The sequence below is a fragment of the Phyllostomus hastatus genome, unplaced genomic scaffold, assembly GCF_019186645.2.
Source record: "Phyllostomus hastatus isolate PE091 unplaced genomic scaffold, TTU_PhHast_1.1 phas_scaffold_78, whole genome shotgun sequence".
Taxonomy (NCBI): Eukaryota; Metazoa; Chordata; class Mammalia; order Chiroptera; family Phyllostomidae; genus Phyllostomus; species Phyllostomus hastatus.
In genome coordinates, this window is record NW_025334041.1 from 50737838 (window position 1) to 50762946 (window position 25109).

Consider the following 25109-nt stretch of genomic DNA (forward strand, 5'->3'; position numbering starts at 1 on the left):
TAAATAAATAAAATCTTAAAAAAATAATACAAGAGAACTCAGCCAGTGTCTTTACAAGGCTAACATTATTATCCATAATGCCCAGTTTTTGACTAAAACTTACTAGATATGCAAAGAAACAGAAAAGTATACCTTTTGCTCAGGAAGAAAAAGGGCAATTAATGGAAATTGATTCTGAGTGTGCCTAAATGTTATATTTAGCAAAGATTTCAAAGCAACTGAACAAAGAAAGAAAAAACATTTTTAAATTAATGAAAATGTGATATCAATGAATGTATCAGATGGGATATCTCAACAGAAAATGCTAACTATTAAAAAATAGTATTGTAAAGTTGAAAGATAAAATAACTGAAGTAAAGCATTAATTAGATGGACTCAACACATGAGAAATGGCAAAGAAAATATTCAGTAAATTTGAAAAAAGACAATTCCTTTTCTCTGGGTCTTCATACATATTATGTTTAGACAGAGGATGAGTGAATATACAAATGAGACAGGTGGCAATAAATCTATGACCCAAGAAAATAATTAAATACTATAAGTAGTGCTGTGCTAGGAGGAAAAATAGGCAGAGCAATGTACAAAAAAACCACTTTCAGCCCTGGCTGGCATAGCTCAGTGGATTGAGCGCGGCTGCGAACCAAAGCGCAGGTTTGATGCCCAGTCAGGGCACATGCCTGGATTGCAGGCCACGGCTCCCAGCAACCCACATTGATGTCTCTCTCTCTCTCTCTCTCTCTCTCTCTCTCTCTCTCTCTCTCTCTCTCTCTCTTTCTCCCTCCCTTCCCTCTTTAAAACAAACAAACAAACAAACAAACAAACAAAAACACTTTCAACAAATCTTGAAAGATAATGTCAAATATATGCAAGGAGCAAATATTCTATTAGATCTCTTCAGGAATAACATCTCTCATAAGCCACTTGGCATGTATAATTTATGCTTTGTTTTAATAAAATACAATTGCAGTTTCTTATAAATAACATTTCGGAGTGCACTTGTCCTTGAAGTCAATTCTAGGAAGACCCAAATCAAAATCTCATCAGGTTTATGTTTCAAAGCTTTAACATTCAAGCTTTTTGTAATCAATAGCAGCGATGTTTAAAAACCTAATTTCACCTATTGTCTTGCATGGAGGGACCGAGACAGAGAGGACACAGCTGAGGGAGACCAGGAAACAGGTCTTTGTAGTCCCTTCAGGGTAGGGGCACAGGAGGGCTTGATTTTCCTGGCCAAAGGCCAACCGCTCTAAACCGTCGAAGGTCGAGGCGCAGGCCGCACGGAGGGGCCTGAGTGCTGGTGCGCTAGCTGGAAACATTGGCTCCCACCCCCTTCCCAGGCCACCCGGGTCCCTCTTCCGGCTGTTTGCCCGAATTAGGGTAGAAAGCGAAGCAGAAGCCCAGCCACCCTGCGGTCTTGCCTGTGGGGCATTCAGGTACACCGACTTGCTGGAGCTCATCCCACAAAGGCCAGAAGCTTCGGCAAAGGGGCCGATTTTGATCCTGTGAGGGTGGTTCCTTCCTATTCTTTAAATGTCCCAATCGTGTTTAAAGGAGGCTGTGTTTTGTGTAAGGCTTTTTGCAGATTCCAACATGCTTTGTTGAGATGTAGTCTGGTTGTTGGTGGGCACACCTCTGTTCCACACTAGTGTCTGCTATCACACACACAGACCACACTTTCAATGTCCCTGCTGCCACTGCATAGGGCATTTGGGCCTCACTGATTTAACAGGTGTGACAGTTTATGTTGTCACACAGTTGACTAGTGGCCTTATTCTAAAAACTAAATCTCCTTGGAGAGGGACCCAGAAAAGATCCATGGGCATGTCCATAGACAGTTAACGTGTGAGATTGACAAATAGAGAACACTCCATAATACTTCAGGAAAACAAACACAACTGTTTTTAAGAAATTGTAACTCCTAACATACTTAGCTTCAGGAATCTTGGGAAAGTAAGAAGTGTGACTGTTGTAAGTAAGTAGGTTTTAAAACAGCATGAAGAGCACTTCAGGGACACTGGGGCCTCTTTTTCTAGAGATGGGGAAGCACATAGCTGATATTGAAGGAAAATTTCTATGGTACATTAAGATGCTGTTTGAATGAATAAACAACATTATTTAAATGTATCTGAAATATTTTCTATTTTGCTTCCCTTTTTCATGTGATAGTGGATAAATGGCAGGCAAAAAGCGTGAAGTCCAGTTGCAGGTGGGCATGATGTATCAATAATTCTTTACTTGGTATATTGGAGCTTGAAGACCTTTTACAGCACCTTCATTTTTGCAGGCAGTCATCAATAATCAAAGTCTATGGGGTGAGATGTTGCAGAACAAAGGCCTAACAGGTACTGGGGCTACCCCCTTGTCCAGTCACCTGTAGTTTGGCCCAGGACACCTCATGGCACCTCAGCACAGAGCGTGTCTCCCTACTTCCAGCATAGAGCCTTGCTATGTACTTTGCCTTTGCCCCTGGAGCAATAGCCCCTGCTATTATAGAATTTTTGACTATGTTCTTTTCATAAATACCATCATCCTCTAGTGATTGATGTTTACCAAGCCTGGTGTGGACCTTGCAAAGCAATGCAAACTTTATTCAGAAAATTGAAAAATGAGCTGAATGAAGATGAAATTCTGCATTTTGTTGTAGTAAGGATTTAATTTCTATTAAACTATTGTTTTCTTGTTATTTTCAGTATTGAAGCATGCTCTCTAAGGATTGTTAACTCTTCAAAATGTATACTGTTTACTTGGTAGTTTTGCTATATGTTTAGTTCTATCTGATCTGAGAACAAATGTGATTTTCATTCCATTCCTATAGTGTTAAGCTTATTGACCATGGTTGTGAATTTTAGAAAACTATAAAAATGGCTGTCTATTGACCTGTTTCTTTTCACCTGATCGTATGCAGTGTGTCTCTTAGAATACCAGTTGCAAATGCTATTTACTAAATAGCTTTGGGATGGACTCAGGGCATATACCACATAGTGGTTTCCCTTACTTATTTGCCACCCAAATGTGACAAGAAATTAATTATATTGATTATTCAATTTATCCACATTGTTATTAACTACTTAGAGCTTTGTTATTTAATATGGTGGACACTAGGCAAAAGTGCCTTTGTAGCATTGAAATGTGGCTACTGTGACTGAGGAACTGAATTTTTACTTTTAATTGAGTTATTTAAATTTAAAAATATACTCAATTCAGTTATTGTAAAACTTTTAAAATTATTTGGGGAAACTTGGGTATGTGAATCTATTTTTTGACTAAATTTTATGAAATCAAATAAGAGATCAATTATTTATGGTTAAAATTTAACCCATAAATTCAGATGTACTGTAAGTATAAAATAAACATGTGATTTGAAGACTTAGTATGATGAAAAGAATGTGAAATATCTTAATAATCTTGACATTGATCATCTGTTAAAACTATCATATTTTGGATATTATTGTATAAGAAATTTGTATTATTAAATATATTATCACATTAGTTTCCCTCATTTCTTTTTAGGTTTTAATTGTGGCTACTAGCAAATAACTGTAGCTCACATTCTACTTCTATTGGACAGAAATATGTCCAAACAAGCTAGACCTAAGATGCAGAAGCAGATAACTGATTACATATCTTTATTCCTTATCCATAAAATGTATAGTCCCTGATGCAAACATGAAACCTCAACCCAGTGCATATTCTCAGGCTTTCCATGACCCCTCCCAACCCAGACATTGGGAATGAAATTCCTTACTGACCTTAACTTGTGTTTGTCTGTCCACCCCCTTCTACAGACACATTGTTTACAGGACCTTTTTTTCTTAGTTCTACATTACAAATAAGCAATATAAAGCTTAGAAACTCACCTCTTATTATTATTTCTCTTCAAGGCAGTAAGTGGCAAAGAAAAAACTAAGGAACCAACAGAGAAAAATTTTAAAAAAATGAAATAGAGGTTGGGGTTGCCTTATGAAAACAAGGCCCTGTAGTGTTTTAAAAGGCAACATTACATAATAACCTGCTTTATTTGCAATGAAGAGTCAGAACCACCTGAATGAGGCTGGAATTTGATTCCCTGCCAAGGATCAAATTCTAAATTTCACCTTGCTTTTCAAATTCTAAATTTGATCTTTGGCAGGGAAGAAAAGCTAATTTTAGAGGATAGAGAATGGGGTCTGAACAGGATTGCCACATGCAGTAGACAATACGTTGGCATAAGAAGTTAAAAGGCAGTATCAAGAGGATCTGACAGCTGAAAAATGGATTGCAGATAATTGAGCATTATTAGAAAATTCTCATGGATCCTAGCAGCTGTCTGGTTGTGGTAGGAGTGCAGTTTCATGTACCAGGAACCGTGGGGGAAATTCCCATGTCTAAAAGCAAGCTGGGGGTCAATAGAGAGAGGCTGACAACAAAGCAGGCCACCCTATTTACCTGTCAGGCTAGCTGGAAAGGAATTTGTGCAGGGGAAAGCAAGGAAGACATCCTTACGCAGTGAGGTAGTATAACTGGATATTGTGTTTCCAGGTGGTCTAGAGTCATCATATCTCTCCTTGTTTGTTGAATCTAAGTTGGAGCAAACCTGGGGTATGTGTGGGGAGGGGATGGTGATGGAGGCTGCCAAGTGGGTGCAGAAGAAAAATTAGACCATTTACATTGTTAGGCTCTCATCTCAGTGCAACTCAGAGCTGTGAGGATATAGGCCTGATGGTTATGACTGTCCTCCCACCAGTACCTGGATCAGATAGAACTCCATAGCCACGAGGCATCAGTCCTGTGACTATGTCGATCCCATTGGAAAGTCTGGTAGTCTCTCCAAAATATGTTGTATTTATAATACTAGCATCCATTGAATTTAGCAAAAAAAAATTTGTGCATTGTCCCTGAATGGTTTTGCTTCTGTTTGAGCACACTGAACAATGATCTAGTCACATAAATTGGTACTAGTTTTATGATATGACTTGCTTGTAAAGGGTGAAGAAAATTCATAGTTTCCAAACTCCACTGTAGCAATGGAGGGGCACCCTTTGCTGGGTATTTTTCTTAGCCAAGGAAAGGGAACCTTTCAGAACTTGTCATTTTAATCCAAAATTAAAGCCTATGAAGTTTATTAGGGTTATTGAAATAACCCTAAGCTAAATGGTCAACATAAATTTTATCTATTATGCCCCCTTTTAAAAGACTTTTACTAACATTATACCTATACATATAACAATTCAGTAAATATTATAGTTCTTTTACAATATTAAATGCTTTACTTGTTAGTACTTTATTACGATATAAACATTTTTTGTAATGATGATACCTAATTAGTTTTAAATATAATCTTTGCCTTCTGTTCTTTAATATTATAGTTTCTTTCAGCCCCTTTCGTTCTCTTTTTGGGTGGGTGGGTGGTCCATAAATGTGAACAGGCAGAAGTCAGGCTGAGGCCAACTGACAAAGGGCCTGACTTGCCAGTGTTTGCAATTTGATCCTTAAAACAACTATAACATACTAGAAGAATGTTGAGTAAGTATAAAAATAAAAATTATATGTGTATCTGTGTTTTTATATATAGTGTATCTAATGACTTGGATATAGTTTCCTTTACTAACATGAGAAAGATTAATGTTTTTTTTTCCAGGCAGAGGCCGACAACATTGTGACTTTGCAGCCATTTAGAGATAAATGTGAACCTATTTTTCTTTTTAGTGTTGTAAGTATAATATTTATTGTCTCAAATGTATTATCAGATTCCAATTTACAGTTAAAGAGCAAGTGGCATTGTAAAATTACCACAGAACTCCTTTTTGATGATATTAATTGTAGATTTTTTACTTTGTCTTTGCCTATCTATTAATGTATTTTATAACCTGACTTCTAAAAGCTAATAATGGATTGAGTAATTAGACTACCACACACTAAACTGATTGGGGAAAAGAAAAACGAGGTGTATTTATCTTTCTTAAGGAAATAATCAAACATTTGTATGATGAATTATTTAAAGAAGTGAAAAATCAGAAATTTCTTAGATATGCAGTAGGAGAGAATTGCTTATAGATATTCACATATATCAATCAAGGAAATAGCTGTATCATCACCATTGTGTAATATCTTATCACTTTTATCTCTGTATTTACAAATAAATGAAGACTGTGTAATCACGAAAATGTCACTAGTTTTCTATGTATGGAGGAAGATTGCATAATTTCAGTTTTCTTCTTTATACTTACCAATGTTTTCCAAATATTCTGTAATGAACACAACAGCTTTAACAATCAGAAACCATAATAAATGCTGTTTTCTAAAAGGCATATATACAGTTAAGTGCTAAATTGTGTGACACAGAGTATAGCTGCTACATAGAGAGCTGGAGAACTGGGATCCTAAGGAAAGGCTTCTCAGAGAGGGCCTGGACTGTTCCTGTGCTGCTGGACACTTAAGTTTTCATTTTTGATGATAAAAATACTTCTGGATATAACTTTTTACTTCTGTTAAGTACTACTCTTGCAATTATTTCAAGGAACCAAATTACTGGGTTACTTGAATTGAAAATTGCATTGTAGATCTGGGTAGGTAGATTTGATGAGTTAGATGAGGGGTCAGCTAGCTAAGTATTTTTAGCTTTCCCAGAATACTGGCTCTGTGTTGGGTCATAGTTTGCTGACCCTTGGCCTGGAGGTAGTTTAGGGAACCAGAATGAGTAACTGCATGAAGCAGAAATGGACTTAGACTCATGGGACAATGAGACTGCAGCAGTGGGAGCTGTTAGGAGCATGGAAGTGAGGAAAAAAGACTAGGTAGGTGAACTACCATGTAGAGTCTAGAGCTCTGGGATGACCATCATCCTGCCAAGTTAGTCAGGTCTGATCAAGGGACTCGTGTCCACCCTTCTGAACTGAACCATGCAGTCAATGTTCTTTTATGTGCAATCAATGCCCAAATTATAAGACCACCTCTCCTTTCAGCCGTGCATGCCCCATCCCAAAATTCAGAATACTTTTTCCTGACCCATTTCTCTAGTACTCCCCCATCTCTCAAACCCTTTCACTGTGTGACATCTGGAATTGTTATAAGTAATTATCAGACTTCTGAAGCTTTATCCTTGGCCTTGAACTTTTGTTCCACTTTCCTGACTTTCCTTAAGTCTGCATCCTTACATAGGACATTCTCTCTGCTGCCCAGAAATAGTGACTATTTTCTCAGATTCTTTCCTGAGGCCAGGTGTAGAATTGATGTTCCTTTACTTGTTACTACAATAACTTTCTTTTCCTTGTGTGTTGGAGGTCCACTCTATTTGACTTCTCCTTCCCCACCTTATTTCTGTCATTCTCTGGCCTTTGGATCAATTGTGTAGATGACTGAAGACTTTGGCATGTGGTTTAAAGTCTTCCTTTCACACCAAGTCCTGCCATCACCCTAGGACTTTACACTGACAACCAACCCAAAATCCTGGACTCTTAATTCTTGGCCACCTAAATTTCAATAAAATTTTCTTGCAGTTCACCTCATCCACTCACTTGTGTGCTTTATGCCTCAGACTTTGTTATCACTCATGTTCCTTATCTGTAATCATTAAGTGTCTCAATTGGTCAGGAACTACTATAAAGAACACATGGACAAAACCAAGGGGAACGGTGGAAGCAAGGGAGGGAGGTGGGTCTGGAGGGGGTTGGGGAAGGGGTGAGGAGAAAATATAGACAACTGTAATTGAACAACAATAAAATAATTTAAAAAAGAAAAAAAAAAGAGTCTCAATCTGTAATCACAAAACCACCATCAAACCCACTGTTTATTTGTTCAAATAGTTCCACAATGGCCCTTTGTATTGGTCAGCATTCTTAGCTGACAAAAAATTTATTTCAGCAAATTCCATCAAGATGGGCTTTTTCAAGGGACATTAGAAAGCTCACGGAATTGTTGGAAAGTTCCTTTCAGTGGGAAATGGTTATTAGAATGTCAGATTTCATTTAAATCTTTCTCAAATGGATTCTTCTGTTTGGTCTTTGGATATAATTCTTTTCTTTTAAAACAGAATACTTCTTTTTGCTATTATGTCCCTCTCTAACTTCTACCCATCTCTCTCTTTTAGTTCTCAGCTAAATTTATCAGAAGAGTTTTCAATTTATTTTTACTCCATTTCTTCTCATCCCATTAACTCCACACCCATTCAATCCAACTTATGTCTTATTATTCCACAAAATTTTTCTTTTGCTAATGTATCCTGTTACCAGCTTATTGCTAAATATACCAGATACTCTTAGGCCTTCATCATACTCTGCCTCTCAAGTGTATTGAATACAGTGACCATGTCTTTCTTTTTGAAACATTTGCTTCCTTTTTCGACTTGGTTTTTCTTTTGCTTTCCTAGATGCCACCCCCTCTCCATCTCTTTTGCAGATTCATCCTTCTTTATTCAACTGTTAAATATGGACTTCATCATGTCATGTACTTTTCTTAGAAAATCTCCTCTACACAGTTTCAGTTTCTCCTCATATATCGATGACAAGTTTACATCTTCAGCTAAATCCTCTTCCTGAGCTCCAGACCTGTGTATCTAACTTATGGCTTGACGTTTTCTCTTGGTTGTCTGAAGGACATCTCACAATGAACTGATTCAATCCTCCTCCTCCCAGAAAACATGATTTTCTAGTGTTACCTCTTCTTGTGAATAACCTCTTAATTTATCTAGTTTCTAAAGCCAGAACTGTAAAGTTATCTTAGCAACTTCTCTTTTTAACATCATACGTAATCCACACCAGAACTTGGACCTGTCAATTTTACCACCCAAGACTTCCTTACACTCATCTCTTCCTTTTCATTCTTTCCATCTCATCACCACTGCTGGAGACTCAGCAACCTTCCCTCTCATCTTCAATTCTAGAATAGCTTCTAATTTGTATATCTTCTGATTCTCCTCTAATTCTTTCTCCACATGGTAGGTGAAATGTTCTTAACAAAAAGCAGTTTTAATTATGGTCACTGCCTATTTAAATATTTTGAAGTTTTCTCAGTGCAGTGACAATAAAGGCTGCATTCTTCCATGACCACAAGGCTCGCTCTGCAGGGTCTGGCTCCCCTGGCTGTGAGCTTCATCTCAGACCTGTCATCCCCCACTTTCTTGGCTGGCCTTCTCATTTGGCATATTCCCTTTTGGCCTTTAGATGCTTTCATCTCTATTCCTTTTGTCTAGAATGCTCTTTCTTCTCCTTTTTGCCTAGTTATCTCTTGCCCATACTTCATATTTTATACCAAGAATCACTTCCTGGTGTTGATAAATACCTTCTGTGATCAACTTGATCAGGATCCAATTCTTATAGATGCTCCAAGCTCTTTTTTCCTCTTCTGATGGTGCCTGTCATGGTTGTTATTTTGTGTGTGTGTGTGTGTGTGTGTGTGTGTGTGGTAATTTAACTAGGTCAGGTATTAGTATGTCAGGTAGTAATGGGTAAGACTATTATTCCATAACATCATGCCTGGCACAGTGCTAGTAAACAAGTATTTAGTAAATATGCGCTGTAATACAGGTAAAAGCAATATATTGTCAGAGATAATTAGGGAGGGTAATATTGGTAGGCCTACAAAGGACCATTAAAATATAATGCAGGGATGGCCTGTCTTTGGTTGCAGGAGGACAGACAAACTGTAGGTAGAACTCAAAGAGTGTGGTTTACCAAATCAAGACATACTTTCACATCACTGATATAATATTTTAAAATGGCTAATTTCAGTTGTTAATAAAGTATTGGTGGAGGTGTGGGTCAGAGAGGGTTTACTTAGTTTAGTTCAAGTATTCATTTTTGACTTATCCTGAAAATGAAAGTTTTCTTCATGCTTTCTTTTCCTTTATAGAATGGCAAAATTATTGCAAAGATTGAGGGTGCAAATGCACCACTTGTTAATAAAAAAATTATTAGCTTGATCAATGAGGAGAGAAAAATTGCAGCAGGTAAAATGGTTCGCCCTCAGGTAATACTTTAGACTACTGACTATTTTGTTTTAAAAAATTGCATTACATCTTTTTGTTTGTTTGTTTGTTTCCCTAATTTTATAATTCTCTAGGTGTCTAAATGTTGCAAAATCTCTGGGAAGTATTGTGGCAATAAGAATCAAAGGCCTTAAAAAACACACATATCCTTTGACTGAATGATTAATTTTTTCTAAAAAGACAATGAGACAAATAGAGAAAAGAATATTTATCACAATGTTTTCTGCTATTAAAAATTTCGAATTAACCCAAATGCTAGCAACAGCCAATAGATTACATAAAATGTCTATAATTTATGTCATAAATTATACAAATTCATAGTAGGATGTTATTTAGTATGTTTTAACTCTATATTATTGATGTAGAAAGAAGCCAAGATAGATGAATTTAAAAAAGAGTACACTTAATAGGATATTTAGAAAAAGATCCTATGTATGTGAAGAATATTACCTATGTAATAAGAAATGAAGTATTTTAAAATCACAAAACAAACCATAAAATAAAGTATATGGAGGTATGAACATAATAGTACAGTAAATTAAGCCACATAAAAAAGTGATCAGAAATATAGGTATATAAATAGGAGCAACTGATGTTATTGAAATACACATATATACACATAAAACAAACAACAATAACAACAAACCCAAGGGAAATATGAATTTAAAAAACAGAAAGTTGATATTAGCCAAGAAATATTAAAAAATAGAAATGTTGAGAAGATATAAGCCCAAACTTTTATAAGGATTTGCTATAAAAATGTCAGTTTAAATCAGGAAAGGATACACAATTCAATAAATGGGCTTAGAATATTTGCTTTACTATTTGTATAAGAAGTTGTGTCATTTCCTCATACATAAATAAATAAATTACAGATGAATTAAAGAGCCGAATATGAAGAAACTAAGTATAAAAGTAGTAGAAGAAAATATTGTCAGATCCCTATATTGTCATAGATTGAGGAATGCCTTATAAGTATAACATAAACCAGAGATATCAGAAAGGAAAAATAGATTTAATTATTTAAAACTTTGAGGTGCACTCTAAAATGTAAAGGAAGGCAATAAACTGGGAAAAATATGCTGTGTGTCACTGTGCTAATATTGACATTATATACAAAGAACTTTATTAAGAGCATTAAAAACATTTTTATGGACAACTGAAAAATGACAAATGTAAGAAGTTTATATCTCTAATAGAGATTTTTATCATCCAAGGAAATTTTTCTTCACTTTTTCAGATTGTCTTGTTTTTCAGGGAATCTTCTTCCTTCTCTCTCTCTTCCCACTCTCCCCACTTCTTTTAAAAGTTACCATTACTAGGAATGATTGGAAACTTACTATTTGCTATGATTTGCAAACAGATCTCATTTAATCCTTACAGAAATCTTTTCACCTCTAGCTTTGTTGAGATATAATTCACAAATAACAGTGTATAGTTTAAGATGTAATGATTTTATATATGTGTATATTGCAAAATAATTATCACACCAAGGTTAGTTAATATCTGTCACCTCTCATGATTATATTTTTTTTTCTTGTAAGAACTTCTAAGGTCTCTCTTAGCAATTTTCAAAGATAAAATATTGTATTTAATTATAGTCACTGTACTGTATATTATACCCCAGAACTTATCTTAAACTGGAAGCTTGTACCCTTTGACCACCTTCACCCAATTCCCCCACTCCCCATCCTCCTCCTCTGGCAACAACCATTCTGTTTTCTGTATCTATGACTTCGGGTTTTTTAAGCTTCTACATATGAAATCATACAGTATTTGTCTTTCTCTGTCTTATTTCCCTTAGCATAATGCCCCCAAGGTCCATCCATATTGTCAAAAATGGTAAAATGTCCTTTTTTATGAATGAATAATATTTTATCATATTTATATACTACATTTTCTTTATCCATTCATCCATTTATGCACACCTAGCTTGTATTTATATCTTGGCTATTGTAAATACATTTGACACTTGGGCAATGTAGGGGTTAGGGGAAATGACCTTTGCACAGTTGAAAATCCCCATATAACTTTTGGCTCCTCCCAAACCCAGTCCTTCCTCTAAGTGGAATTGGTTCTAGAACATCCTGCAGATACCAAAATCTATTAATGCTCAAGTCCCTTATATAAAATGGCATAAAGCAATGCACATAGTCAACCCTCTGCTTCCATGGATTCCCATTCTTGGATTGAAAGGACTGTTTTTGATTTGAATGCCAAACCCAGGGATATGGGTGGCCAATGGTATGTTTACTGAAAAAGAAATCTGCCTATAAGTACTCATGCAGTTCAAATACAGGTTGTTTAAGCATCAAGTATAATGCTGTAATGAACAATAGAGTGCAGATAACTTTATGAGACAGTGATTTAACAGTTGGTCCTAGCAGTCTCTTAAGATTCTTTGTATTTCCTTGGTGTCAGTGTTACAGGGTGCAGCCAAGAGGGGGGACCCCAAATGGGCATTTGAAATGGGGTCCAGAACTTAAGGTGTCCAGGAGATTTTAAGATGTCTCCATCCCCCCACCCAGAGTGTGGGTTGGGGGAAGGGACAAATGGAGCAAGGCCATTGAGAGCTGTTTTGCATAGCAACAGCCTTGCAGCTACCCTCTGGCGTGGTCATTTAACATATCTATAGCCTTTGGCTGGTCGCTTAGACATGTTAAATAGCTGTGATCATCTCTGAGCCAGGGGAATGGAAGTAACTTCCCCACCAACACATGACTAGGGGGCAGATCCCCCCAAGCTACAGCGCCTGCGTGGGAGCTCGGAGAAGATTGGCTCCAGGACATGGGGGCCACACCTGCCCAGACTCATGATGGCAGCCCAGTAAAGCTGGAAGGATATGAATTCTGGCAAGTGAAGCCAAGTGTGGGAGGAGTCGGAAATGAGGCTGCAGAGGAAGATTGGCCGTGGGGATTTAAAACCCAGACTTGGCGGCCATTAGGAGAGAGAACCGTGCTGCTTGAGGAGGGAGAACTATGCGTTTTTAGCAGAGTGGAGACTCCCGCAGCCCTGACAGAGAGAGAACCATGTGGCTGTGGATGTGCAGAGAGGATCATGGCCATTGTGGAGAGAGACACACAGCTTTAGCAGAATATGGAGGACCTCAGCCATTGGGAGAGAACCATGCTGCTTTAGGAAGGAGAGCCATGCACAGCCCTGAGAAGAGAACCACGCGGCTTTGGCAGAGTGGGGACTCTCCCCTTCCCGCAGCCCTGAGAGGGAGAACCACGAGGCCTGGACAGAGTGGGGACCCCCGCAGCTTTAGAAGGGGAACCACCACCTGGTTTTAGCAGAGATCCTGGCGACTCAGCCGAGGGTGCCGAGTACCCAGGGAGGTCTCCCAGTCGAGAGGGAGTACTAACTGGGAAGAGCCAGAGGACTGCCTGAGCCGTGGACTTCTATTTCCTTTCCTGAGATACGGTACTCTGGACTGGGCAAAGCGGGGAGGAAGGAAGGACTGTGTCTGTTTGTGGGTGTTTTAAGAGACTTTAGGATTTTTGATGAAGACATTAGGTCACTACTTGAAGTCTGTATAGCATTAAATAAACATTTCCTTTCCTTTTCACGAATCTCTGGCATTGAGAGATGTCTTTCCTCAGGCAGCGGACATAACGGACCCGGGGTCTTCTTTCAATAATAGTATATTGTCTCAGGCCCCCCCTTGTTGTCTGTTCTGTAACATCAGGGGTATCATTTATAATGTCTGCCCTTTTATTTTGTTCTATTTGAGCTTTTCTTTCTTTTTTTCTTTCAAGTCCATCTAAAAGGTTTGGCCATTTCCTTTTTAAAAAAATAACCACATTTAGTTTCACTGATTTTTTCTATGTATTTATAGTTTCTATTGTATTTACTTCTGCTCTGATCACTGCTATTTTTTTCATGTGCTAACTTTGGCTTCATTTATTCTTGTTCTAGTTTTTTCATTGTTGTTGTTGTTCTAGTTTCTTGAAGTGTAAAGTTATAATGTTTATTTGAAATTTTTTTAAAACTGTAGGCATTTATTGCTGTAGAACTCTTTTGTTGTATTCTTTAAGTTTTTTAAAAAATATATTTTATTGATTATGCTATTACAGTTCCATTCCCCCCCCCCTTTATTCCCCTCTGCCATGCACACCCCCTCCCACCTGCATTCCCTCCCTTTAGTTTATGTCTATGGGTTGTACATATAAGTTCTTTGGCTTCTACATTTCCTATACTATTCTTAACCTCCCCCTGTCTACTTTTTGCCTACCATTTATGCTACTTATTCCCTGTACCTTTTTCCCCTCTCTCCCCCTCCCATTCCCCCACTGATAACCCTCCCTGTGATCTCCATTTCTGTGATTCTGTTCCCGTTCTAATTGTTTGCTTAGTTTGTTTTTGTTTTTAAGATTCTGTTGTTAATAGTTGTGAGTTTATTGTCATTTTACTGTTCATATTTTTTATCATCTTTTTCTTAGATAAGTCCCTTAAACATTTCATATAATAAGGGCTTGGTGATGATGAACTCCTTTAACTTGAACAAAAAGTTCAAGTTAAGTGTTCCCTTATCTGGGAAGGGCTTAGTGATGATGAACTCCTTTAACTTGAACAAAAAGTCAAGTAAAGTGTTCCCTTATCTGGGAAGCACTTTATCTGCCCTTCCATTCTAAATGAAAGCTTTGCTGAATAGAGTAATCTTGGATGTAGATCCTTGCCTTTCCTGACTTTGAATATGTCTTTCTTGCCCTTCTTGCCTTTTGAGATGTCTTTTGAGAAATAAGCTGATAGTCTAATGGGAACTCCTTTGTAGGTTAAGTATCCCCTTTTCTCTTGTTGCTTTTAAGATTGTCTCCTTATCTTTAATCTTGGGTAATATAATTATGATGTCCCTTGTTTTGTGCTTTCTTGGCTCCAACTTCTTTGGAACTCTCTGAGCTTCCTGGACTTCCTAGAAGTGTATTTCCTTTGCCAGATTGGGGAAGTTCTCCTTCATTATTTTGTCAAATAAATTTTCAATTTCTTGCTCTTCTTCTTCTCCTTCTGGTAGCCCTATGATTTGGATGTTGGAACATTTAAAGTTGTCCTGGAGGTCCCTCAGTGTTTCCTCATTTTTTTTCAGTTCTTGTTTCTTCATTCTGTTCTGGTTGAATATTTCTTTCTTCCTTCTGCTCCACACCATTGCTTTGAGTCCCGGTTTCCTTCCCATCACTGTTGGTTCCCTGTACATTTTCCTTTATTTCACTTTGCACAACCTGTACTTTTTCCTCTGTTTTGTGACCATACTCAGCCAGTTCTGTGAGCTTCCTGATTATCAGTGTTTTGAACTGTGCATCTGATAGGTTGGCTCTTTGTTGCTTAGTTGTATCTTTTTTGGAGCTTTGATCTGTTCTTTCATTTGGGCCATTTTTTTTTGTCTCGGTGGCCTGTTATGTAGTAAGAGGCAGAGCCTTAGGTGTTCAATACAGTGGGACAACCCAAGCCACTGCACTTTGGTGCTGTCAGTGGGGAGAGGGGTCTGAGAGGGAACAGTGCCACTTGCTCTGCTCTCTGCCGGTTTTCAGTCACTTCTGCTGCTACCCACAAGCAAATTGGGCCCTTCTGGTGCTGATTCAAGGGTGGATGGGTTTGTGTACATTCTAGGACCCTGTGGGTCTCTCCAGTGAACTCTCCTGTGAGGCTTGGAGTTTCTCCCACCACCACAATTCTCACAGGTTTTTTCAGTGAAAGGTTTTGAGGCTTTATTTCCCTGTGCTGGAACCCTGGGTTTTGTGGTCTGTCTCTCTCCCCAGTTGTTCCTCCCAGTTTATCTGCACACAAATGTGAGACTGCCTGCTCCACCAGCCACCACCTCATCCAGTACACCAGCTGCCACCTTGCCTTAACCTGAGTCCTGTCCACCCTGGCTGCCCATCTCCACCCCTCCTACTGGTCTGGATGAATATTTCTTCTTTAACTCCTTGGTTGTCAGATTTCCATACAGTTCAATTTTCTGTCACTCCTGTTTTTGTTGTTGTTGTTGTTTTGTTTTGTTTTTAAATTTTTTGTTGTCCTTCTTTTGGTTGTGTGAGGAGGCACAGTGTATCTACCTACACCTCCATCTTGGCTGGAAGTTGAACCATGTTCTTTACATCATATTTCCATTTTTATTTGCCTCAAGAACTTTTTAGATTTGTGTTTTGATTTCTTCTTTTGAAATCCATTCAAAAGATCTTCTTTGATCCATTCAGTAGCATGTTGTTTAATTTTTATATATTTAGGAATTTTCTAGTTTCTTTTTATAGTTGATTTCTAGTCTCATATCATTATGGTCAGAAGATGCTTGATATGATTTTCATCTACTTAAATCTGTTGAGACTTGTTTTGTGACCTAACACATAATCTATGTTTGAAGATGTGCCATGTGTATTTGAAAAGAATGGGTATTCTGTGGCTTTTGGATGCAATGTTTTGTACATGTCTATTAAATCAATCTGGCTGAACATGTAGTTTAAGTTCAATGTTTCCTTATTCATTTTTCTGTCTGGATGGTTTTACCCATTGCTGGCCCTTCTGGATCAACCAACAGCAGTCCTGCTGGGTGCTAGAGCCAGGCTATCATGGGATGTGTTCTCTGGGAAGTAGCCACAAAAGCTGATGTACCAGATGTGCACTCAATTTATCTTCAAGTTAAGACCAGGGACAGGGATAGGAGAAGAGGGAGAGTGCAAAGATGGCACTTGCTAGCCTCCCTGGATTTGGGGAAAGATTTCAGTTAGTTCCCATCTGTTTTTCAGACTAAGAGCCTGATGCTGAGGCTGTAGCCCCCCAGACATGGAAGTAAGATTCCCTCAGGGAAATATTGGGAGTTGGGTGCCTCTGGCTGCTGCCTCTTCACTGTGTTGAGGGGTAGCCAGTCAAGAACTCTTTTATTGTTAGTTACAGTCCTGAGGGACCTGTGAATGCAAGCTCTGCTGGCTACAAGAGCCAAGTGATCAAGGCGTTTGTTTCCTGCACAGTAACTGTAGAAGTTGGGGTGCCAGACATGTGCTCACGCTCCCTCCAGGGAGACATCAGCAACCTGGAGCAGGGCAGAGGGGCAGCATGAGATGGCTTCTGTTGGCCTCCCCAGTCGCAGGAGAAAATTACAGTCAGCCCTTAGACCTTTGTTAAATTAGGAGCCTGACTCTTGGGCTATAGCTTTTTAAAGATTTCCAAATAGGCCTCTTTCAGGGGAAAAAAGGGCATTTCAGTCTGCTGCCACTGCAGTGAGCCCTGGAAGGACAGTCACAGTGAGTCCTCAGGGGTGTGTTGAGAATTGTTAATTTACTGTAGTCTGGTGGATTTCATTGATGCAAGTCCCACTTGGCTTTCAGAACTAGGCTTTTAGGGGCCCATCTCCCAGTTGGAAGTCTTAAAATTGAGGGCATTACACATTCACTCCAAACCATTCACTCATCAAGAAAATGCTGGGAGTTGTGACTTCTCTCCTGATTGTATGTCATTTTGCCAAGGTTGAAGTTTATGGCCAGACTCTCAACCTCTCCCAACCATTACAATATGGTCGTGTTTTTTTGTTTTGTTTTTTTTTCCATTTGCCTGAGGGGTAGGAGTCACTCAGACAGTGCTTGGATTTCTTTCGGAAGGAATTGTGCCATATGTAGCTAAGATCTGGTGTGTCCATGGGAGGAGGTGAGTTCAGGAGCTTCCTTTGTTGCTATGATAAACTGGAACCTCAAGAAATCTCATGAGATATTTACCAATAAGACAATGCTTGACAACATTAAGTCCTTTCCCCTATAACAGGGAACTAGAAGGTCATGAGACCAGAATTTGAAGTCAGGCAGAATGACTCCTAAACATTCTAATTGCTATATTCTATTCAGTTTTCTCTACTGTGTTCTGTGGTTATATTGTTGTTATCATTTTACAGAATGAAATCCTGTTTTAATTAATAAGATATTAATTAATATAATTTTTATTTTATATTATTCCATTTTTGGGGACAAGTCTGTTCTTTACCTTTATTATTTAATTGCCTGATAATAATAAACTATAAGCCGCAATGTGAGCCACATACATAATTTAAAATATTCTACTAGTCACATTAGAAACAATAAAAACAAACAGGTGAAATTAATTTAATAATAATACAATTTTTATTAATCCACTATATTTAAGAGATTCCACTTAAAGATATACTTAATATAAAAATAAGGCATATTATCTTCACTTTTTAATACTAAATCTTTAGAATATGCTGTGTTTTTCACTTACAGTACATTTTATTTTGGACTAACCTTATTCCAAATGTTCAGATAGGGTTATGTCATTAGTAGCTACCCTACTGGCCAACAAGCCAACAAATACAATGTCAGATTCATTTTGAAGTTATACCTGGCATAATTTTCTCATTCCTGATTTTAATAAGGGTGGATGCTTCCAGTATAGTTATGTCCAAATATTTTTGAGTCTTTATTCTGTTAAGAATCTGAAGTTATTCTTTCTTTTGCCAAAACAATGTTTACATATAAATATATTAATATATACAGAATCACAGAAGAACTTTCAGGACTTCTCAAGTAATTAAGACCCTCCACTCCCTATCCGTTCTAGTATTTTACTCAATAGTAGGAAATTAGCTATTGTTTTGAGCAAGCTTTTTTTAAAAAAATAAGTTAAGGTGGTACCTTTCTGTTTCTGATCAATTAATAGCAATGTTCAGGAATGGACCATGAAACTTACTAAATGCCTTTTGATCTTTTAACATAATAATTATGTATTTATTATTTCCTACTTGTTAATTATGCTTCTTATTTTATTCATTGTGCTCTTCCAAAGTTATAAAGCTTTTTGTTTTTAATCATTTTCATACAACATATATGCATTATTTCTGATGGTCCTCCTACTCCAACTGTTTTACATATTCTTTTTTTAAAAGATTTTATTTATTTATTTTTTAGAGAGGGAAGGGAGGGAGAAAGAGAGAGAGAGAGAGAAACATCAATGTGTGGTTGCTGGGGGTCATGGCCTGCAATCCAGGCATGTACCCTGACTGGGAATTGAACCTGCGACCCTTTGGTTTGCAGCCCTCACTCAATCCACTGAGCTACACCAGCCAGGGCTGTTTTAAATATTCTTTATTTATTTTAATGGAAAGCTTGAGAAAAGTAGTGTTAGATAAATGAAGGCATATTTCCCACTTACCTTTTATCCCTTAGATTATAAATATTTATTATAAACAAATTTCTAAAAACTCACTATCACATTACAATATAACTGTTCTATTTGCATTTTCTTCCATAGTATCATGAAATTGCATTTGTAGACTCAGATGCAGAAGATACTGGGGAAGCATCCAATGAAAATGTTGGTAAGTAAATTTAAAGTAATGCAGAGTATTTGTGTACATGGATATTCATTACAGCATCACTTAAAGCAGCAAAGAGCTCATAATGACATCAATATTAATTGATAAGGAACTGGTAGGATAAATGATGAGTTGCACAATACTAGACTTAGCTATTAAAATGAAACCTCTTATAAGTGAGATCATATGTTATTTATCTTTTACTACCTGGCTTAGTTCACTTAACATAATGCTCTTCAGTTCCATCCATGCTGTCACAAAAGGTAGGGGTTCCCTCTTTCTTTCTTCTGTGTAGTATTCCATTGTGTAAAGGTACCACAGTTTTTTGATCCACTCATCTACTGCTGGGCACTTATGCTGTTTCCAGCACTTGGCTATTGTAAATGACACTGCCACAAATATATGAGCAAAATAGAAACAGAGACATGGAAATAAAGAACAACTGACAGTGACCAGAAGGGATGGGGGAGGGGGCTGATGAGGGGAAGAAGGAGAAAGTAGTAAGTAAAGGAACATGAATAGAGGACCCATGGGCATGGACATAGGGATTAACTGTGTCTAGGGGGAAAGAAGGGGCAGGGGAGAGCAATGAGAAAAAGGTGGGACAACTGTAAGTGAACAATAAAAAATAAAGATAAAAAATAAAATTGTACTAATTTATCGAACATTGGAAAAAAAAAAAAGAAAGAAACCTCTTTTGCTTCCCTCCCATTTCTCTTTGGTTTCTATGCCTGGAGCCTTTCAGAGGTTACCCAGGCAGGACCACAAGTAACTCATCTGAACAGCAGCTTTCTCTTATTTCATCCTTCAACTTTTGAAAATAATCACTTTCTTGAAGACCTACACTCCCAATTTAATTTACAGTTAACAATTTCCTGGGTTCACTGGATTGTCTATGTGGGTGTATGAGTATACATTCAATCCTACTTATGTAGTAGATGTAAAACATCTAAGAATGTGTAGATAAATGTGAATAAATCCATAGTGGTAAATTCTTTAGTGTGTGATGTTTGCTTGCATTTGAGACTCCACTCACAAACAATACTGAACTGAATGGATCATGGGTGTGATTCTAATTTATGTGAATTGTATTAAAATAACCAGTGCTTGCTTGATTCCTTCCTTCCTTCCTTCCTTCCTTCCTTCCTTCCTTCCTTCCTTCCTTCCTTCCTTCTTTCTTCCATCTATTTCTTTCTTCCTTTCCTTATTTCCTTGCATCCTTGCTTCCTTTCTTCCTTCCTTTTTTCTTTCTTTGACTGTTGACTATAAACTCTTGTGAGTATTTTTCTTGTATGCAAATATGAAAGTGCACTTTGGTTCTAAATAGAAACTCTTTGGTAGTTGAAATGCCATAATAAGAACAAAGCTGTCAATTGACAAAAATTCAGTGGGCATTAGTAGTTTACATTTTCAATTGCCAAAACCTTGATTATCTAGACTTTGTACCAAGAAAATAAAATTGGTGTATTTATTTTTTTCATAGACAAAGTGTGCAATATTGTTATTATCAAACCTGAGGCTATGATTACTGGGAAGACTATAGAAATTAAAGAAAAAGTAAGTAATATTTTGCCATAATGGTTTAAATTAGTTGAAAAATAACAGCCCCTTAATTGTCAATTTAGAGGCAATCTTATCATTTAAAGTAAGATAGAATATAATGAACTTCTGGTGCCTCCAATGGCTTTGAACAATTTGTCTTTACAAAGGCTAGACCAGGGGTGTCAAACTCATTTTCACCAGGGGCCACATAAGCCTCACAGTTGCCTTCCAAGAGTCAAATGTAAAGCTCCTTGCCCCTAGTTAAAGAGTAGTTACATTTATACAGTCTGAAAATTATATTTAGCCGTTTGAAGGCAACTGTGATGCTTATATGGATCCTGGTGAAAATGAGTTTGACACCCCTAGGCTAGACCTACTCAAGTATCTTTACTTAAAGAACTCTGCTCTACCAGCATCAAATATAAATGATAAAAATTATAGTTATTTTTTTTTAAAGTAAGAGTTTATTTGAGCCAAACAAAAGACATGCCTGGAAGCAAGATTTCGAAGAATTGAGAAAAATGGTTCCAAAACTATAGTTCTTACGTTGGATCATAGCAATTTTTTTCATGTTGAGTAATTAGCAATTGATATATGTTAACCATTGTATAACACATTTGTTATAAGCTCACATTAGCTTGCTTTATTTCCCAGTATGTTGTTAGAAATGAATGATTCTTTTTATGTAGATGATAGCTTAAGAACCCTTTTAATGTTTTGCTTTAGAGCATTCTAATGCAAAGGTCAGCAGACATTTTCTTTATTTTTTATTATTTTGTTGTTGTTCAAGTACAGTTTTTTGCATTTTCCCCCCACAACTCCTCCCCACCCCAGCCATCCACACTTCCCTCCCCTGATTGCAACCCCACTGGTTTTGTCCATGTGTCCTTTATAGTGTTCCTGAAAACCCTTCTCCCTTTCCCCCATTATCCCCTCCTACTTCCTCTCTGATTACTGTCAGATTGTTCTTAATTTTAATGTCTTTGGTTATATTTTGCTTCCTTGTTTGTTTTGTTGATTAGGTTCCACTTAAGGTGAGATCATATGGTATTTGTCTTTCACCACCTGGCTTATTTCACTTGGCATAATACTCTCCAGTTCCGTTCATACTGTCCCAAAGGGTAGGAGCTCCTTCTTTCTTTCTGCTGCATAGTATTCCATCCTGTAAATGTACCATAGTTTTTTGATCATTCATTTACTGATGGGCACTTAGGTTGCTTCTAGCACTTGGCTATTGTAAATTGTGCTGCTATGAACATTGGGGTGCATAGGTTCTTTTGGATTGGTGTTTCAGGGTTCTTAGGATATAATACTAGCAGTGGAATTGCCAGGTCAAAAAGCAGTTCCATTTTTAGTTTTCTGAGGAAATTCCATACTATTTTCTGTAGTGCCTACACCAGTCTGCATTCCCACCAGCAGTGCACGAGGGTTCCATTTTCTCTACATCCTTTCCAACACTTGTTGTTTGTTGCTTTGTTTATGATGGCCATTCTGACCGGTGTGAAGTGGCATCTCATTGTGGTTTTAATTTGCATCTCTCTGATGGCTAGTGATACTGAGCATCTTTTCATATGTCTCTGGACCCTTTGTATGAGCCTTTCTTGGAGAAGTGTCTGTTTAAGTCCTTTGTCCATTTTTAATTTTTTTTGTTTGTTTTCCTAGAGTAGAGTTGTGTGAATTCTTTATATATTTTGGACATCAAACCCTTGTCTGAGGTATCATTGGTAAATATGTTTTCCCATATGGTTGGTTCTCTTTTCATTTTAATACTGTTTTCTTTAGCTGTGAAGAAACTTTATTTGATGAGATCCCATTCACTTATTCTTTCCTTTATGTCCCTTACTCTAGGGGACATATCAGTGAAAGTATAGCTGTGTGGAATATCTGAGATTTTCCTGCCTATGTTCTACTCTAGGACTTTCATAGTGTCATGACTTATATTTATGTCTTTTATCCACCTTGATTTTATTTTTGTATATGGTGTAAGCTGATGATCAAGTATCATTTTTTTTTGCATGTAGCTGCCCAGCTCTCCCAACACCATTTGTTGAAGAGGCTATTTTTATTCAATTTTATGGTTCTGCCCTCTTTGTCAAATATTATTTGACCATAGAGACTTGGGTTTATTTCTGGGCTCTCTATTCTGTTCCATTGGTTCATGTGTCTGTTCTTATGCCAGCACCAGGCTGTTTTGATTACAGTGGCCTTGTAATACAATTTGATATCAGGTATTGTGATTCCTCCTACTTTTCTCTTCTTTCTCAAAATTGCTGCAGCTATTTGGGGTTGTTTATGGTTCCATATAATTTTTTCAAGTGTTTATTCTATGTCTGTGAAATATGCTATTGGTACTTTAATAGATATTCCATTGAATCTATAAATTGCTTTGGGTAGTATGGACATTTGGATGATATTAACATCAAAATGTTAATTCTTCTGATCCATGAACATGGTATGTGTTTCTATTGGTTTGTGTCTTCCTGAATTTCTTTCTCAGTGTTGTGTAGTTTCCTGAGTACCCATCTTTTACCTCCTTGGTTAGGTTTATTCCAAGGTACTTTATTTTTTTTGTTGCTATATCAAATGGAATTTTTTCCCTGATTTCTGTTTCTGATATTTCATTGTTAGTATACAAAAATGCTTTTGATTTCTGAATATTGACTTGGATCCCACTGTTTTACCAAGTTCACTTACTAGGTTGAATAGTTTTTTGGTGGAGTCTATAGGATTTTCTATGTACACTATCATGTCATCTGTAAACATTGACAGTTTTGTTTCCTCTTTTTTCCAATTCGTGTGCCTTTTATTTCTTTTTCTTGTCTGATTGATGTGGCTATAACTTCCAATACTATGGTGAATAGGAGTGGTGAGAGCGGACATCTTTGTCTTGTTCCTGTTCTTAGTGGGAAAGCTTTTAGTTTTGCCCATTGAGTATGATGTTGGTTGTAGGTCTCTTGTATTTGGCCTTTATTATGTTGAGGAATGATCCATCTATTCCTAGTTTGCTGAGTATTTTTATCATAAATTGGTGCTGTACCTTATCAAATGTTTTTTCTGCATCTATTGATATGATTATGTGATTTTTGTCTTTCCTTTTGTTTATGTAATATATTACACTTTTTGATTTGCAAATATTATACCATCCTTGCATCTCTGGTATGAATCCTACTTGATCATGGTGTATGATCTTTTTAATTATTGCTGGATGAGGTATGCAAATATTTTGTTGAAGATTTTGGTGCCTATGTTCATCAGTGATATTGGCCTGTACTTTCTTTCTTTGTTATGTCTTTATCTGATTTTTGGAGTAGGATGACACTGGCTTTATACAAAGAGTTTGAGAGTCTTCCTTCATGGATTTTTTTTTTTGGAATAGTCTCTGAAGGGTAGAGGTTAGCTCTTTTTTAAATGTTTTGTAAAATTCCCCTGTGAAACTATCCAGTCCAGGGCTTTTGTGTGTTGGGAGTTTTTTTTGTTACTGCTTCAATTTCGTCAGCTGTTATTGGTCTGTTCAGCCTTTCTGCTTCTTCTTCATCTAGTTTTGGAAGATTGTATTTATCTAGAAATTTGTCCATTTCACCTAGGTTTTCAAATTTCTTGGCATATAGTTCTTTGTAGTAATTGCTTACAATCCTTTGTATTTCTGTGGTATCAGTTGTAATCTCTCCTCTTTCATTTCTGGTTATGTTTATTTGTATCCTCTCTCTTTTTTTCTTGATGTGTTTGCTTAAAGGCTTGTTGATTTTGTTTATCTTTTCAAAGAACCGGCTCCTGGATTCATTGATTCTCAGAATTGTGCTTTTAGTCTCTATGTTGTTTAATTCTGCTCTGATCTTGATTATTTCCTTCCTTCTACTTGCTCTGGGTTGTCTTTGTTGTTCCTCCAGTTCTTGTAGGTGTAGGGTTAGGTTGTTTATTTGAAATGTTTCTATCTTTTTTTAGGTAGACCTGCATTGCAATGCATTTCCCTCTCAGGACTGCCTTTGCTGTGTCCCATGTTTTGCATTGTTGTGAGTTCATTTGAACTTGTTTGCAGACACTTTTTGATTTTCTCCTTGATCTCATTCTTGACCCATTCATTGTTTAATAGCATGCTATTCAATCTCCATGAGTTTGAGTGTTTTTGAGTTTTTTTCCTTGAGGTTAGTTTCTAGTTTCAGTCCCTTGTTGAATGAGAAAATGCTTGATATGATTTCAATATTCTTGAATTTGTTGAGGCTTGTTTTGTGTCCTATCATGGGTCTATCTTTGAAAATATTCTATGTGCATTTGAAAAGAACCTGTATTTTGCTTCTT

General features: G+C 37.1%; 1 protein-coding gene across 1 annotated transcript in view; it reads left to right on the forward strand.

Annotated features, from left to right (window-relative positions):
• Positions 1-2173: 2173 nt before the first annotated feature.
• The window catches only part of NME8 (NME/NM23 family member 8), a 51108-nt gene continuing 28172 nt past the window's right edge, over positions 2174-25109 (forward strand). The window contains exons 1-7 of the mRNA XM_045827262.1: positions 2174-2206; positions 2285-2342; positions 2537-2643; positions 5618-5689; positions 9826-9942; positions 19208-19274; positions 20755-20828. Coding sequence (XP_045683218.1) covers positions 2174-2206; positions 2285-2342; positions 2537-2643; positions 5618-5689; positions 9826-9942; positions 19208-19274; positions 20755-20828 — 528 coding nt within the window. The remainder of the gene's footprint in view (positions 2207-2284; positions 2343-2536; positions 2644-5617; positions 5690-9825; positions 9943-19207; positions 19275-20754; positions 20829-25109) is intronic.